Raw genomic sequence first — 19,194 nt, forward strand, 5'->3', positions numbered from 1 at the left:
CTTTTTTCAAATAATCCTAATGATGACCAACAAAGCCACTCTGTATGCTGGAATAGATCAGAAAATATTTTTCGCTGTGAAGATGAGTTTGAAAGAAAAATCGTAGAATCACGGGAAATCCTACTGAACCCGGTCCACTTAAATAATAATTTAAGTTATAACATCCCAGATAGCCATGCTGCAGTTATTCAATATTGGCGTTCACGTGAACTTGCACGCACAATTGCAACAAACAATGGCACGCCAGTTGGAACAACTTGAAAAATACAACGTTTTTATGTATCGATTATGTGAGGCAATTTGTACCTGTAATTTCCAGTTTGTTTATTTAAATAATTCAATGTTTATTAGTATTCCTTTCCTTTATAAATACCTGAAGAAGGCTGCTATATGCCGAAACTAGTAGTATTTATCATTAAAATCTTTATATGTTATCTCGGTCTTGAAGTCATTAAATCTATTTTTTGAAATATATATATATATATATATATATATATATATATATATATATATATATATATATATACGACTAACAATTGGTTCATTTTAAATTAACATCATTCGAACCCTTTAAGGCTAAAAAGTCATACTCTTCCTACATTATCTTAGTCTTAACTAGTCTATAGTTTAATCTTTTTTGTTGTTCAATAACCTCATGTAGTCCACGCGATTAGCCTAGTGGCTATGCGCTTCGCAACCATATGTCTGGGAAAAGAGTGTCCTAGGTTCTTAAGGATTTTCCTCAGCCATTGCCAAGATAGCCAGTCTTGGGCGTGGACAGCAGAGTTTTTCCCCCAGTTTATCTTGGGGTTTTCATCCCGCCAACAGGCAAACCGGTCCCGTGAACACACAGGATACAGTCATAAAATATAGTACGACAAGGAAGGCAACGGGAAACCACCTTGCTCATAATCATTTCCCTAGTATGGTAGCATATAGCTACCCCCACCAGCCGTATGGCTGAGAGAATAGAATAGAAACCTCATGTAAGTACCGAAGATATATGTGTGATGTATCTGACAAATTCAGAGCATAGACCAATGTACTCAGAATATTTTATTTTAATGACATATACGACAATATTACTGAGGTAGCTGATTGAATTTAGCCATCCTCAAACACACACACACACATCGATAATATTTATGTAAAAACAATATATTACATCATTTAACTCGACAAGAGAAATTTCACAATTTACTTGTTGAAATATGTCAATTATTATTTATTCCTCAAGTCAAAGATTTTCTCAGCATAAATATGACTACAATCTTTATGAAGGCCGTAATAGCCTTTTGATAATGATTAGAATAAGTTAAGGAAACAAAATAAATAAAAAAGAAAGATTAACTAAGAGAAAAAGATAAATTAATGATCACGCAGCCAACAGTCCATTAATAAATCATCCATCTTACTGCGTATGTCTGAGACAGTTTTGCATTAATCTTTATTATGAAGGAGATCATGTTTTTAAGTAAAAACGATATTCTGAACACTTATGGATCGCGAGAATTTTTTTTTTATTATTTTACTTATTTATTTTTGGATACAAAGGTAACCTCTTCTTTCGTTAACTAAATAGCATCATGATAAAAATTGCTTTTCACCAAGACTCCGATTTTTCATTGATTATTCATCTCATTAACAAATGAAAATAAATTAGTAATAGGTCCATTAAAAAAAAAGCACCAAGTTGAATATTGAGGTAGGAAATATATAAATATAATCAAAATAAATAATATCAGTTTACGATGTTTATGATTGTTCGGTGATTTTTTTATTGACATTCATATTATTAATAATACCAATACAATTGTTAGTTATATCCGCTCGTAGTTCAACGAAACTATTAAAAATAAACTAAAAATAGTTAGGAAGAAAATTGGAATTTATATCGCTTAAATTAAAAATTCAATTTAAAAATTTGACACTGTTGAACCAATAAAGACTACAAAAAAAAATTAACCAATTTCAAGGCGCCGATATAAAGAAATTTTAGATAATTATATTTTATATTATATGAAAAATTATCTGTGTTACGTCACGAGAGAGGAAAAAATACACTTTGAATGGTTTGAAAATATTACTTACATTAGTTCAAAAATATCACATTTATTTCGGAAGCCTTGGTGATAGAGTTATATTTATAGATGTCGCTAGTGTGACGGCATATTACTAAGCAACGCTAACATTAGGTTTAGAGCCTTGACAACTGATGCGCAGTTTTCATGAAAACAAACATTCACTGAGCACAAAGAGATGAACAATATTTTTATTTCTGTGCCGTTTCTCGCGCGGCGGATTTGTAAGCAATAAGCCAGCGCCGTTTACCAACGAAAGAGAGGTTTGTCATGTTCAGAAAACCAAGAAAGAAGTAAGGGATCTATTTTCCCCATTTCTGGAATAAGCCAACACGTTGACATCTGCAGTTAGTTCCCCATAAATTGCATCGGCAGGAAGAACTGAAACAGCAATCATTTGGACGATGATCACAACTTCCGCTTCTTCGAATGCAGCTCCTTCTGTCGGGAAAACAAAAAATAAGAAAAAATACATCCGATATTTAAACACTAAAATTTATTATATGTAGTAATTAGCTATTTATTATAGTAATATATTATATAATATATATATATATATATATATATATATATATATATATATATATATATATATATATATATATATATATATATATATATATTACTATAACAACATATAATAAATATTACATATATTTATTACATGAAGCTGTAGTTATTTATTATAGTGATATTTAGCTAATAATAAGTACTAAAATGAAAATTAAATTTCACTAGCGTACGTTCAACAAATAAAAAAAAAACCACTAACTATATTAACGACTCACACAAGTTTCTTCCAAGAAATAAATTCTCTCATTTACTTTTCAACTTAATATTATTTTCTGTAGAAAATAAAATATCAAGTACTTACTTTTTGGTGTAGAAGAGATATCGTGCTATGCTGTCATAGTTGTTATAGTTATCGGTCAGATCTGTGTCTAAAGAATAAAATAAATAAATAAATCTTTTAAAATACTACACTACAAATTCATAAAATTTTAGAAGGAAATTTTAGAAATTAAAATTAAATTAAATATTTTAATAAATGTGTAAACAGTGCTATTTAGAAGTCATTTTTTTTTTTTCATTATTGACTCCAAGGTTTATCTTACATACGTCATTATGATTTAGTGCAATGCCACAGATCAAAGCATATACTAATTAACATAGGATAGTATTTTACATATAAACAAATTAATACTTTAGCCGTTCTTGACACTTTTATTCATGTCTTACTGAACTTCAGTTTCATGGATAGAATGAACCATGTTTCATAAAATATATTATTATTATTTATTTATTTATTTATTCACATAATTGATACACAGTCAAACAAGATTTAAAGAACATTATTTAAACAACAAATATTATTTAAATAACGATTTGACTGGTGATACAGAACAAATCAGATTCTGCCCAAGAATCTAAGAATGGTCAGTCAGGTAGCGTCGTAAAATATGGACTGTTCAAAGTAATGCTGTTTTTTGTAGGTCATATGGGGTCACTTTGTTGATGTTTAATTGCTGTAAATCAGTGTTTCTCAACGTGTGGTCCGCGACGATGGGACAGGTGGTCCGCAGGCAGACTTAAATTAATTAAATAAATATATATAGTATATATTTTTTAATTATCCAAACAAAACAAATCAAAATTCAATAAGTAAGTAAAAATTATTGAAAAAAAAAAAAAAACTTAGTGGTCCGTAGAATTGCTTTAGGCATTTTATTGGTCCTTGGGCTTAGAAAGGTTGAGAAACGCTGCTGTAAATAGTTGGATAGCTTCTTTGATATTGCGGCAAGTGATATCCCGATAACTATTGGGATAGCTTGAGTATGTTTAAGCCACAGCTGCCAACTTCGATTGCCAGATCTCGATATTTAGTCTTTTTTTTTTTCAGTTCTTTGTTGTTAATGTTGTTAACAATGAGTACGGAGATATCAATAATTCAAACCTGTCGATGTTCGATAATTGTGATGTCAGGTCTGTTATGTTCCAAATGCCGATCAGTTTGTATTCTAAAGTCCCAGAGAATTTTTGCTGTTTCGTTTTCCAATACAGTCTCTATTTTATGCTGCCACCAGTTAGCAGATGTAGGAAAGCCATATTTTTTGCATACATGCCAATGAACTATTTTGGCCACTTGATCATGGCGGTATTTATAGTCAGTTTCAGCTATTTTGCTGCAGGCACTGATTAGATGTTCTACAGTCTCATCTTTCTGATCGCATAATCTGCATTTGCTGTTATTATTGATGTTCAAAATTTGTGTGTGTGTGTGTGTGTGTGTGTGTGTGTGTGTGTGTGTGTGTGTGTGTGTGTGTGTGTGTGTGTGTGTGTGTGTGTGTGTGTGTGTGTGTGTGTGTGTGTGTGTGTGTGTGTGTGTGTGTGTGTGTGTGTGTGTGTGTGTGTGTGTGATTTGCTCCATCATTACATCTACCAAGCTTTAAAAAAATCTAAATATTTAATGTGTGTGTGTGTTTTAAATCTAAATATTTAAAACAAAAGATTAGACAAGAATTGATTGGGATTGCACGACCTGAATTGAAAGATGCGATCTATGTGTGTGTGTGTGTGTGAGACCCACATACTGTCTTTTGTTAAAAGGCATAGTCAGGGTTTTCTCTATCTACGTACCGTTGTTTCTGATTTATTTGGACTTTCATCAGTGGGTAGACAGAGACCCTTGTTATGAGCAAATCAACGTTATTCAGCTTCTAAATTCATTACCGATAGCTTCCTACGAAGGCTTTTATCGTTTGAACTAAAAACAGTGTTCTTGTAGCAGATAATTACTTTCAAACACATATGCTTCTTTCAAAATTGGTTTAGAAATTTAGAATTATAAGATCATCTTCCATCTCTAAATAAGTTTAATGGCTTATTAAGACCGAGTAGTTTTGTATAAACTTAATTTATGCTATGGTAAAGTATTAATCCTATCTCCGTACTGTGCTGTCACTTGCGACATTCTCTGGTTATTTTGTCTGTTTTGCAGAAATAAAAGTTTGAATTTATCTTCGTATAAGATCATCTTCAACTCAAAGCCCTTATATATGTTTCTGATACCTTAAAAGATTCTAACCCATTTTTTTCATACAAAGATCCCGGTTGTTCTTTGACCGCAGACCCTGAAATCTAAGACCTTTATCAATGTCATTTAATTAATCTTATGTCAAGTATATTAACAGGAGTTAAGTCTTGGTGTCGTAGTTTTATTTTGCAGTTGTTTATAATTTAATTATGATTTATTATTTATAATTGGAACTACTATAAATAACGACAAACTTTAATGAAACTCGCAGTAAAAACTCTTCTGAATGACTTGCTCGGTTTGTTGGAGTTGGTTTTGTTATGATTTTATTAGCAAACAGATATTAGAACCCTTCTACGATCATTGTAGATTCAGAGAAAGAGTGAAGAGAGAAACTTGTCTAAATGCGGGAAAATACTGTCTAAATGAACAACCAATCGAGTTGGTAATGTTTCCGAATGCGTTCACTAGAGGGCGCTACTCTCCGAGTCATTTAGAATATATTTTTTTTAAAAACACGTAAACATGACAAAATGTACGTGATGGATTTAACTAAAAGGCATTGAATCGTGGGAGTTTCTTAAAATTACGTTTAAAAGTTAGCACCAAACAACACAAATAAAGAACATAAAAACGGCAAAAAAAAAAAAAAAGAAAGAAAGAAAAAAGTACACTTCATTATTGTAGCAACAACAAAAGACAAAAACCAAACTGCATTTACCTTTGTCAAAAATGTCGACTAAACGAAGATCAAATAAAAGAGAGCAGGCGATAGAAGTTTAAAAAAAAAAAAAAAAACACTGAATACAGACGGGGTAAAAAAGGTTCAAAATTTAAAGCTTCAAATTTAGCCTTAATGAACATTAAATGAAAAAGAATCAAATTACCCCTGACGCATATTAGAGAATGCCGGAGAATAAAACCGCAAAGTTTCGGAACAGCCACATTCAATTAAGATATTATTCCCTTTTGAGAAATAATACGCCAAAGGACCACACTCTAATTTAATCAGCTCATTGAAATATTTCCCTTAACCAATTTAAGCACTATCCCGAGTGACATTACTAGATTAAGGACAAAACACTACACCAATTAATGTTGAAATATTTACGAGAAACTTTGCTGGGCTCATTTAATATCGTAACATATTTTCAGCTCTGTATTCTCTACTTTGTCAAGTGCAAGCTGCTTTTAACGTGATTTGATCATCTCAATACCTAACAAGCGACTGATTTCTTGTGTTTCTTTATTATTTTGCAGCTTACGAATATTGGCTATATAATAAATTGGAGCGGCACTAGGGAGAATCTCGGATTGCCCAGGATTGTCGCTGTTTAAAACACACACACACGCGAAAAAAAAAAAAAAAAAAAAAAAAAAAAAAAAAACGGAACAGCAGTGGATGCAGTTGAATTTATCATATGAGGCATAAAGTGCACAGATGATCTAGCCGACATAACAAATGGAATAAAAAAATAAAAAAAAATGAACGTGAATACGATCCTGGGAAAAAAAATACAAGGAAAAAAAGGTTTAATATATATATATATATATATATGAAGCGAGATAGTCTCTGATCTCTCTCATTACTGTGCACAAATAATAGAGCAAAATTTAAAAACTATCTGAATAAATAACACGCAAATTGCAGAGTAAACTGCCAAAAAGAAAGACGTTCTGCGATGGCCTAAACCCAAGTCAGTAATGTTAATTTCTATACCACAGTTGTTATAGTTACTCAGATATTGATTGCTATTACATATATTTGTCAGTAACGTTTGTTAATAGTAATGATGCCATTGAGGAAGTGAAGCATGTAGCCTATTGTATCCACAGCATACCGGTACACTAGTCTATCCTTCCTATCAGTCAGAAATTATGTTTTTAGCTTAGAGTTACCATTTTAGCTGCATATGGTTTAACAGTAGGTTAAACTACTGCCTTTAACATTTCCATCTCTATATAGTCCGCGCGATTAGCTCAGTGGCTTTGCGCTTCGCAATCATACACCTGGGAAAGACGTGTCCTAGGTTCGATTCCCGTCGACGACTTGAGGAGCTTAAGAATCTTCCTTAGCCATTGCAAGTTAGCCGCGTGGACAGCAGGGTTGTTTATCTGGGGTTTTTCATCTCGCAAGCAGGCAAACCGGCCCTGTGAACACACACGGATGCAGTCAGGAATACTTAAGACGATCCGTCCAGCCATATGACCGCCGAAAGAAGCAAAACAAATGAAAGAGAACACAAAAATAAAGTAAGGACAGTAAAGAAAAAACAGGCGAATTTCAAATTCGGAACTAAAAAGAAAAGGGGGAAGAGCCTGGCCCGAATGATGCAGCCCACAAGGGGCTGCACCGCCTCGCTGTAAGCCTTCGCCGCTCGGGTTCTCGGGTCCACCCCCTCCTGTGGGAACTAAAAACCAGTGAAACTATGCACAGGAACCCATGAGGTGGTTAGTGTGCCTTCCGTTTGCTGTGGGCTGCCGAGACTTCTTCAGCCAACTTACTTCCCCGGGATAATGAACAAAGAGTTCTGAAAAAACCTATTTCTGCCTCTTCTTCTACGTCCAACACTCCCATTACTTGCTCGGGAGTGATCTCGTTTATATCCTCTATAAATAGGTTACCCCATTGAGCACTCGCTACTTTCGGACCTTTTTTTTGCCAGTGAGGATGAGCCTAGGTTCCCCTATTTTTTCTATTGCTTTTTTGAATTTTTCAAATATCACCGGGTTTCCTTTAGGAGATAACTTAAGGTTTTATCTGCATTCGCATGGGGGGGGGGTGTCTTGGCAGGAGATCTCTGTTTCTTCTGGTATAGCTGTTTTGGGCTTTTTTGTTTCCTCCTCCACTGGACTTGTTGGGCTTTTTGATGTGTTGTTTGTCTCCATTTGTTCTGTTTCATCTTCTTGCTCTTCTGTACTTCTGTTGTGTTCCTTCTGTCCTTTTGCTGAGATTACTGTTGTGATGGTTTGGTCCTCGGCTGTGTCGGTTTTATCTTTACCGGTTGCTTCTGCAGTTATGGGCGCTTCTTTTGCCTTAAGGTGTTTCTTGTTTGATTTTGATTTATGTCTTTCAGCGTAGCAACATGGCTTTCTGTTGTTCCATTGCAGCCTTCAGGGTTGGGAATTCTTGCTGTGCTGTTTATTATTTCTATTGATGTTCCTATGGCTGGTGTGATAGCACCTCCTATCCTCTCTGCATGGGTTTTGGATGGGCAGGTGTCTACTTTGTGGTCTATTGCACCACATTTAAAGCAAGCTGCTTCATATTTTTCTTGGGTATGCCCTGCTTTGAGGCAATTTTTACATTTCAATCGAGGGCAGTCTGCCCCAAGATGGGTGAAGGCGCCACACCTGAAGCATTACTTTTTTACACCAGGGTAATTAACCATTACCCTGGTAGATCCTATGACGACGAAGTCTGGGACGGCCGTTTTCATCACGAGAGAGATTATTACTTCACTCGATTTCCATTCGGGGTTATCCACATCACTCAGGATTTGTACCTTACGTACGACGCCCCATTTCCCGAACACGTCATGGATGACCTTGTCGTCTTTTTCTATGTATTCCAATGGAAATCTGGGGATTTTAAGCATTCTTAGAATACTCCCCACCATGAAGGGCAGTAACTATTTTCTTTCCACCACATTCGAAGCCATCAAGTACCTTGGTCTCAATGTTTCTTACAACTACTTAACATACAACTATTTAATTTAAAAGAATAAATAATAATTTGTGAGTTCAACAAATCTTCATCATCGGCCTGTAGAGTAAGATAGGCTGAGAGTCAGCAGATAGTAGGAGAGGAAATAAAGATAGAGTGCATAGTGGTAGGGTAGGTTAAAGAGGCCTCAGTTGACCAGTTTTAGCTGTTTGCCCCCCAGGGGCGTTTCTAAAACGGTCGTTGATTTTTCACTTTACAAAAAAGGAAAAATCCTAAAAAGGAAACATGTAACAATAACAAAACGAAAACAAAAAAGTACACAGAAAAGCAAAAATTGAAAGTTAAACTTAGAGGTGGAGGAAGGATTTGGCCCGAGTGATGCAGCTCACAAGGAACTGCACCGCCTCGCTGTAAGCCTTCGCCGCTCGGGTTCTCAGGTCCTCCCCCACCTGTGATAGCTGAAACCGGTGAAGCTGTGTACAGAAACCCCACAAGGTGGTTACTGTGTCTTTCTTTTGTTGTGGGCAGTTATTATTCTTTTGGCCACCTCACTTCCCTTGGCCATGTCTAGTTTGCAGAGAGCTATGAAGAACGCCGAAGCTGCCTCCTCGTCTAAATCCTGGGCTACCTCTACTTGCTCAGGGGTGATTGTGCTGATGTCATCAATGAAAATGTCACCCCATTTTGCACTGACGATGTCAGATCCATGTTCTCCTGTGAGGAGGAGTTCAGGTTCTCCTATTTTTTTTATCGCTTCTTTGAATTTTTCCGCCATCCCTGGGATACCTCTGATGAGATGGCTGAGAGTCTCCCCTGCTTTCGCGTGAGGGACTTCTGGGTGGGCGGTCTCAGATACTTTTGCTGTTTTGGGCGTTACCAACTCTTCCTGTGGGCTTAATGGCCGTTTGGAGGTGTTGGTGTTCACCTCCATCTTTCCTTCTTCCCTATCTATAACATCTGTATTAGTATCTATATTGGTATTGATGGTTTCAATAGCGACTGTTTCTTCTTGTTAGATTTTACTGCTTGTGGAAGTTTTTTTCCCCTTTCGGTTTTTCTTAGACGTGGAGGTATGGATTTCTGTTATATCAGGAGCAGCCTCGAAAGGAGGAGAAGCTTCCTGTGCTGTGTCATTTCCATTGCTTGGTGGAGTTGCTGGCGTGATTGCACCACCCATCCTCTCAGCAAGGGTTCTGGATGGGCATGTGTCCACTTTGTGGTCAATTACCCCACATTTCAGGCAAGCTGACTCACAGTTTTCTTGGTTGTGGCCTGCTTTGAGGCAGTTTTTACATTTCACTCTAGGACAGTCCGCCCCAAGGTGAGTGAAAGCACCACATCTAAAACATTGTTTTTTTACACCAGGGTAATTTATCATTACTCTGGCGGATCCAATAAAAATGAAGTTGGGAATGGGCGTTTTCATCTCGAGGGAGATGTGGACTTCACCCGACTTCCATTTGGGGTTTTCTGCGTCATTTAGGACTTCCACCTTGTGTATAACGCCCCATTTCCCGAATATTTCGTGGATGATCTTTACATCCGTTTCAATATATTCTAACGGGAATCTGGGGATTCTAAGTAGTTTGGTAATGCTCCCTACCAAAAATGGAACTATTGATTTTCCATTACATTCGAATCCTGCAAGTAGTTTGTCTCTTGTTTGCTGACTCCTTACTACTACTTGGAAGCGGCCACCACCACCAAAGGGAGTAAATCCAAAAATCTGCTCAGCGCCGACGCTTTCGATGAGGGCTTTGGCCAAACATCGAGGTCGTCGATCAGCTTCCACTTCGATTCAAAGGGTCCGCCTACGCGGCAAAGCCATGCTGGTTAGGGGGGGCCTAAGCTATTCCCACCACCGAGTGTGTTGTTCTTGCCCCAATCTGGGGTTTATTCTGTATCTGCTGCTGTAGTTTATTATCAAGTGCCTCTATGAGACGCTTTGCCGATAATAACTGAGCTAACATATACTATACTACATACTACATATACTATACTACAATTTGCGCTTAGCTAAACAATTTGCTAATCACTTATGGGGAAAGTTCACAAAAATGAACTACACACTTGATCTAAGCCAAATGGTCGAAAAAGAAAAGAAAACTTAATCAGAAAACCAATTAAGCTTGAGGCATTTCATCAATACAAAACCATATATTTTAATATACAAATAATTAAATGGTGTATAAAAATTTATAATATATACATTATTAAAAAAATAAAATTAGGAATTTTTTTAGATTTTTATAGCATAAATTATATTTTTCAGAAAATTATAATCTTATTTTAATTATTTACTTAAGATCACAAACAAAAAGTTGGCTCGTAAATTATCATCCGACTTAGCCACATATGTTTAAAGAATGAAAACAGAAATATAATAAAGAGAAGTTTAATGCTAAAAAAACCACTGAGCCAAAGTTTAAAAACGGATATTACAAGCTGCTGAAATTAAAGAAAATATTTAGCAAAAAAAAATACTTTGAATCAATATATATTCAGTTTTATATAATAGAAATCATCAATCACGCCCTTAAAAGTAATGGTGTGGAGTTCATAAGATTATTATTATTGTTGTTGTTGTTGTGACTTTCGCCAAGAAAATGGAACCCATGTAATTGATAACTTGAACTCCACGAATTATTACCAGTTCATACTTTTCTGAGTTTCATGTTTTTAAGAAAAATCCGGAGTGCCCAGAGAAAAATTAACCCGCCCACAATCCAAAACTATTTTTTTGGAAAAAACTTAATGTTTGATATCAATATTACAGGGATTCCTAAGTATATTAATTAATTATTATTTAATTATTAAAAATAATGAGCGATTGTGATTATTAGCATAAATTACAGAGTTCATCTTAGCAATTAATTTAGTGGTTAATTCGTTCATACCATTTGTTAATTAATTATAGATGTTACTTATTGCTTAAGACGCCGTAATAAGGGGCACGAAAAACTGATCCTGAAAAGGTTAAGTGATATTTATTTCATCTCGCATCTCTCTCTCTCTCTCTCTCTCTCTCTCTCTGTAGACATATGTCTCAGTAGAGTACAGTGAAGGACAAATGTTGCTTTGTCCTTCATCTGGAAGGGCGTGGGTTGGAATCCCATTTAGGACGTGAGACATTTATAACTACTCTTTCCAAGCGGAGGTGAGCTAAGCAGTTATAGGATTGTTCTGCCTTTGAGAAAGTCAGGTTTTTTTTTTTTTTATCCCGCAAAAGATTCAAACCGTTTGGAAAACATACATGCTTAACTCCACGAATTATTACCACTTTGTACTTTTCAGTTTCATGTTTTTAAGAAAAATCCGGAATACCCAGAGAAATCGATGATACTGTCCACCATACAGTGTGCTTACTGATTTGACAAAATATTTTTTTCCCCTTTTCTTCACGATAATCATACAGGACAACTTCAAAACTTTCAGAATTTTGCTGTTGATATGCTGGCAAAGTTACACAATGTTCATGTTCCTATCCATCAAAAGGTTATCAAAATAACTGAGTAAAAAATTATGTGGTTATGGGTACACCAACATTGCCTGTTTTGGCTGAGGTAAGATATTTTGAATCCTATGTATTAGAAATCTTCATCGACAACTATAAATCCGCTTTATTCTTCAAAGAGAGTAGGAGAAGCCGTTTTAGTCCTATCTGACTTTTTGGGACTAATGGGCTGCCAAATTCCACCCTTAGCCAATCAGAGAACACACATCCTGGCAACTGAATTAGAAAACTTCACGAAGATGTACCTAAATGTCACTTATGCAGCGTATGTCCAAAAATAGCTTTGCTCACAATGGGTGAAACAAAGGATCTTTCGGAGTTCAATAAAGGGCATATTGGGGATGCTTGTCTGGATAAAGCACGATTTTGAAAACGGAAACGATGACTGGTTTCTCAAAAGGTAAGATATCGTGGATGTTTAATCAGTAGAAAAATAATCCACACTGCTTGTCTAAGAGGCGTGGTCTTAAGACAGTCTGTTAGAACAAGAGTGTGTGTGTGTGTGTGTGTGTGTGTGTGTGTGTGTGTGTGTGTGTGTGTGTGTGTGTGTGTGTGTGTGTGTGTGTGTGTGTGTGTGTGTGTGTGTGTGTGTGTGTGTGTGTGTGTGTGTGTGTGTGTGTGTGTGTGTGTGTGTCAATTGACCGATGCATTTCATGAAGACTGATCCCAACTCATATCTCACCGAACTATGCACATTGTGGCAGTCGCAAGTCTATACATCATCATCATCATCATGCTTGTCAATGTTTTAGGCCTAAAATGGCCTCTTCCAGCCTTAGAAGTCATCGTTGAATCTCTTAAGAGGACGTCCGTTTTCATTTTTCCTAATGGTTTATAATTTAAGGCTTGTTTTGGTAATGATTCTGTTTTCATTCTTTCAACTTGTTCCATCCATTTATGTTTACATTTTTTAAAAATTTTTTATACTACTGATTCCTGGTTTAAATTTTTCATAATTTCTTTTGTGATCAAATGTCTATACGTAAAATAAAATTTCTAATTCAGTGACCAGTATGTGTAGTTATTCCAGGATCATCTATGATTTTAAGGAGGCAAGTAAGATAGAGTACTAAAGTATTGTACACACGTTGAAGAACCGTGCCTAACATACCCTGCTCGTGCGGCTTGAATTACATCGGCCAAACTTCAAGAAGCCTTGAAATTAGGCAAAAAGAACACATAGGTGACGTCAATAATAACAGAGAAGAAAAATCGGGGTTAGCGTTTCATTTTTCAAGAACGAACCATACCAAGAGTGGGATAGAAGCACAATTCGTTACATGGAGGAGGACTTCCGCTCCCGAATTTTTAAGGAGGCCACAACAGTTGCCCGCTGTATACAAAACCTTAACAGGAACCAAGGACTAATCTTGCCCGTGATCTGGAAGACTCTTATCAGATCCTTCAAGTCGCCAGAACTGAATTATAGTGCCAACTATAGAACGTTCCTAAATAACAACAAGTGAGATCATCCACGCTCTATGCATGTATTGTACGCGCTCTGTTCTTTGTTTAATATAATTGGAATCGGTTGATTATAGTTTGTAACAGTTTTTTACTTTTTAGTGCCTTACATCAGTTATGTACCCTGAAGATGCCAACAGCCTTAGTTGGTATAACATAGTTGTTTATTATATGCACTTGATCAGTATAATCCCATTAAAAGTCTTTCCAAGATAGAATACTGTCGCTATCTCGTGCTCCATAACCTCTAATGCTAATAATATTGTCTGAAATAGTATCAGTTCGACGATAAATATTTCTTCAGTTACAACGTTAAAAACTAGGGAAAAATCGTACCCTCCCGTGCCAGAGATCGACTGACTCGGGAAAGAGTGAGTCTATCCAAGAAAGGCTTAGAGAAAGTACCTGTACTCGGTGACCACATTCGGCTAATAGCGGTCAAACTCAAATATTACTCTAACCATTCTTACTTAATACATTCTGATGAGTTACCCAAAGTAGTCTGCGCAGTGTGGATGAACTGACGCTGACGTCAACAACTTGAGTGTTTACCGTTTAGATAGCACAGTCACTTGAACACATGCACAGTGATGGATTTGTAGCTACGTGAATTAATTTAGTGCTCGTAATTTTACAGGTGTTAGCTAGACGAAAAAAAGGAAAACATTAATACGAAAAAGATTACAGTTGGCGGTTAAATCCTATCGGATTAAGGCATAGAATTTCCTATTCTATAACTTGACATAATTTGTTTATAAATTGCATGTATATATATATATTAAATAGCAGCAGAAGTAAGCATTTAGGTTGCTCATATAGAAAAAGTTAGCATGCAGTGTACAGATCTTTTAATAAAGATGTTACCAATTTTACGAATATCAAATTAAGAGTTTGTGACTTTCGCTATTGTGAGCACAAGCTACCTTACACATTGAGTCTGAGACTTGGTCATACTTGGCCACAATTTTTTTTTTTTTTTCATACGCACAATGTTCCTGCACTAAACAGCAATCAAAATTCCATATCCCACTACGATGTCAATTTGATCAATTTAAAATGAAATTCCAACATACGGAAGTCCTCAAAACCACTGGAGGCAACAATAGCAATTTAATGCAAACCATATATTTCAATATACAAATAACTAGAAGGTGTATTATGGTTTTTAATATATACAATGTAGAAAAAAAGAAAAATTTTAAAAAAATATTTATTGTATTATATTATATTATAAAAATATATGCATACACACAACAAAAATAAAAATGAAATCTTAGAATTGAATTCCATGTGAATATCTGTTTATCGAAGTAGAGAGTATATAAATGATAGCATTTGAATGAATGAATCATTACAGGTGAAGAAATGTAATGAATGCAACAAACGACAACTCAATCGAACAGAAAACAACCAATAAACGAACTTGTAACTTGCACCAACCAAATGAGATCGGTACAGAATTATCCTTTACATTTTTATTTTGTTTGTTTTTTTCATTTTTATCACTTTAATTATGAAGGTTTCAAGGGTCTGATCTTACCATAAAAGGCGAACATATGGACTCCTAAACAGCGCTGGTATTGCATGCTATGGCAACTCCGAAACTAATTATTGTGTTCTCATAAACTCTCTGATCACAATTTCGAGACTATCAATTTTCTACATATATTCGGCTCTGAAATAATGTTGGATCTTTAATATCCATTATTTCTACATAATTTACATTGTCGAAATGAATCCTTATGGGTCTTTCTTTGATAAATAAAACAGAAATGTACTACAAATATAGAATACTAAGAGAACATAATATAAAATACAGAAAATAATATGGTAAATTTTCGAAACTTTTTAAAGATTTTTTACTATTTTAGCTATAAAACATGGCTGTATCCATAATATTCTCTACTTTAATATAAAAATCTGTTACCATATCAAAGAAAGGTGATATTCCAATTAAATTCTAGATATATAGTTTTTATTTCTTTTCGCATTTAGACAGTATATTAAGTCTTGCGAAGCTTTTGGTAAAAAAAAAAAAGTTGAATCGATCTGGATTCATTCAATCCATACCTTGGAGGGTAATGGATGGCAATGCTGTAGCCAATGAAGTTCTAACTGAGGCTCGGCTATTGCTGTTACCCTCCTGCCATGATCAGAGCTTTAATAGCTTAATAACGCCTTATCCCTACACTGTACGCTACAGATAACGGGGAAGGTAAAAAGCATTCTTGCTTTGCCCCTTTAAGCCAGTCCTTATAAGGATAAGGACTGGTAAAAAAGTCAGCGTGCTGCTCTTATGTCCTTAAATCATAATACTGAAGACAAAAATGTTCCTTACCTCTTGATATATACGGTGTACTTAGAACTGTGGCCACTACAAGAAGTAAAGTCAACACTAAGGGTGTAAAAGTAAAACCCATGTCCTCTGTTTTGCTCAGGTGAGATCTACAATAAATAAAAACAATGCTTAGATTCTTATAGGTTCACTACTCTTGATTTAACATACCATAATTAAATTATCATACAATTTTTACTTATATCTATACATTACTTTAATAACATGATATGATGACGGAGGGTTTGAGAATTGCAGAGAGTCCTTTTTAGCACTTCCAGGGTAACGAATGGCAATGCTGTAGCCAATGAAGTTTTAACTGAGGCTCGGCTATTGCCGTTACCCATGACTAGAGCTTTTAGTTCAATAACACCCCATCCACACAGATTTTCTTCATTCAGAGGACGGGATAAAGAGTCAAGGACTCAGTCCATCTCCCGGTTCTTTTAAGAACATGATATGATAATAAACATTTAAATGAATGAAAGAAATAAACAAAGAATTATTTTTTATAATCTACACTGAAGTTAGAGTTATGTTCTGTTACACCAATAACTGTTTTCTGATTGTATCTCTCCCATTCTGTTTAAATGACTAAACCACAGATTAGCCCTGCTACCGCATTCTTGAATGCTAACAATGTCAAGTTCCTTCCTAATATCTTAATTTTTAATACACTGGTGTACAAAAGTTAAGGACGAACTACATTTTTACCTGTATATGAAACATGCCTGCAGCCAAATGTAGATATAAATTTATTGAGAGCATACTAATAACTACACAAAAAAATGTGTTATCTCTCTCTCCCTAACTTTTCTATACAACAGGACTGTAGAAGTGAGATTTGATATCTGGGGTTGATATTACAAATTATTATATAATCAACATTTATTTTATTTTAAACATAAAACAGAAATATTATTATATTGGGTGGCCTACACATCACGAAGCAATTATACGAAGTAAAAATAAACAATAAACAAACAATTAAGAACTTTTTGTTTGTTTATTGTTTATTTTTATCATTATTCTTGTTATAAACACACACCCTAAAGATTTTTTTATTAGTTATGAGTGATTCACACTAAATTTAAACCCCTTTGTGACTTCTCTGCTATCCACTACAATCAGTATATATATTAAATTTAAAAAATAAAAATAAAAACTTTTTATTTAAAACATAAATAACAGATCCACAGCTTCCCTAATATGTCTTAATACAGTAAATATAACGAACAAGAATTTTACTTATTATTTTATTCACAAACGAAATCGTTATATATATCTTTATATAAGGACTGGCGTAAAGGGTCCAAGCAAAAATGCTTTTCATCTTCCCTGTTATCTGTAGAGGACAGTGTATGGATAAGGTGTTATTGAGCAATTAAAGCTCTGATCATGGCAGGAGGGTAACAGCAATAGCCGAGCCTCAGTTAGAACTTCATTGGCTACAGCATTGCCATCCATTACCCTCCAAGGATATTGGATTGAATGAATCAATCACCGCATTTCATCCATGAAATAATAATATAGTTCTTAAAGTTCTTAAAAGAACTGGGCGATGGACTGAGTCCTTGACTCTTTATCCCGTCATCTGAATGATGAAAATCTGTGTGGATGGAGTGTTATTGAGCTAAAAAGCTGTTGTCGTGGCTGGGTAACGGCAATAGCCGAGCCTCAGTTAAAACTTCATTGGCTACAACATTGCCATTTGTTACCCTGGAAGTCCTAAAAAGGACATCAATTTGAAATAATAATATAGTCCTTATAGTCCTTATAAGGACTGGCTTAAAGGAGCGAAGCAAGAATGCTTTTCATATTCCCCGTTATCTGTAGAGGACAGTGTAGGGATAAGTTTAATGAGCTATTAAAGCTCTGATCATGGCAGGAGGGTAATGGCAATAGCCGAGCGTCAGTTAGAGCTTCATTGGCTACAGCATTGCTATCCATTACCCTCCAAGGGTATTGGATTGAATGAATCAATCACCGCATCTCACGGTCGATTGATCGATTCCATAATAATATAATATAATATGCCAATTATTTTAATAATTTTGATGAAAAAAAGAAATTGCTGTCTAAATTTTACTTTCAGTAATCACATATTTTCTCAAGTAAATTAATTTTAAAACCATAATTTTAAATATTTGTTAATTATAAAAGATAAACAACTTAAAATTTTATTAAAATAGTGAAATTTTGGGTTTTTTCCCGAATTGATTAAACTACAAGCTAATTAATCTGAATTAAATTTAGAAGACTGATTCAGTGGGTAAATGAGGCATTCATAATAGAGAGGTTAAAATTAGAATATTAGGAGCTAAGTTAAATCTAGCATACAGCTAATAATGAGTTCCGAACATGACGTATATTATCTTTCATGTTGATCTATCATATCGGAACTAATGTTTACATGAAATTTTGCTAAAGCACTGAGAATCATGGGAAAAGATTGCTGTATTTTCCACAACAACAAAAACACAATGAAAATTAGAACTACATTTTGCTTTGACATTTTTTTTTACTTTTTTAAAATAAAGATAAGTGTTTTAATAATTTAATAACACTTAGTCTTTAAGAAATATATACATGACGCTTAAAGTTATATCAAATGCAACAGAAACAAAAGAAATATTCAGTTTAAATTTGAAGATGAACTCCTTATGAAAATAAGCTAAATAGCAGTAAGTACTGTACGCTCACAGATGCGAGACCTTTCGACACTTCTGCGCATGTCAGAAGTACGAGAATGAAAACCATTTCGATATTAGGGTAATCATTGCGTTTCGTGGGATGAGCGTTTATTATTATACGTCGAAGCTATTGGATGTTTCTCAAGAGCCTGATTATCATCTAAACACAAATTCGAATTTTTTTCCGGTTTCCGATCAATTTTGTTTCTTAAATAAAAATATTCTATTTATAAGATGATCAAATTTTCTCAATGAAATCGGATCTAAATGTTTAGATCCGATTTATTTTGATAACTCAGGGGTTATCAAAATAAAAATAATTATTTGGAGCTTATATAATTAGAATAAAATATAATTATCTTTATAAATATGTATATATAAATTTAATATTTTTTAAATATATGAT

The 19,194-nt window shown here is 34.7% G+C and overlaps 1 protein-coding gene across 2 annotated transcripts in view; it reads right to left on the minus strand.

Annotated features, from left to right (window-relative positions):
* Window positions 1-1,962: 1,962 nt before the first annotated feature.
* Window positions 1,963-19,194, minus strand: part of LOC150105127 (xibalbin-1-like) — a 60,411-nt gene continuing 43,179 nt past the window's right edge. Inside the window, exons 3-5 of one of the 2 annotated variants that reach the window (XM_090396165.1) lie at window positions 16,099-16,205; window positions 2,956-3,022; window positions 1,963-2,519 (exon numbers count right to left, since the gene is read on the minus strand). In XM_090396165.1, coding sequence (XP_090252291.1) covers window positions 2,384-2,519; window positions 2,956-3,022; window positions 16,099-16,180 — 285 coding nt within the window. In that variant the 5' untranslated portion in view covers window positions 16,181-16,205 and the 3' untranslated portion in view covers window positions 1,963-2,383. Of the gene's footprint in view, window positions 2,523-2,955; window positions 3,023-16,098; window positions 16,206-19,194 lie in introns of both variants that reach the window. The other variant, XM_090396164.1, reaches the window with a different exon arrangement.

The sequence above is a fragment of the Typopeltis vanoorti genome, chromosome 7 (genome assembly GCF_054136105.1).
Source record: "Typopeltis vanoorti isolate ZY-2024b chromosome 7, IOZ_Tvanoo_1.0, whole genome shotgun sequence".
NCBI classification, from domain to species: domain Eukaryota; kingdom Metazoa; phylum Arthropoda; class Arachnida; order Uropygi; family Thelyphonidae; genus Typopeltis; species Typopeltis vanoorti.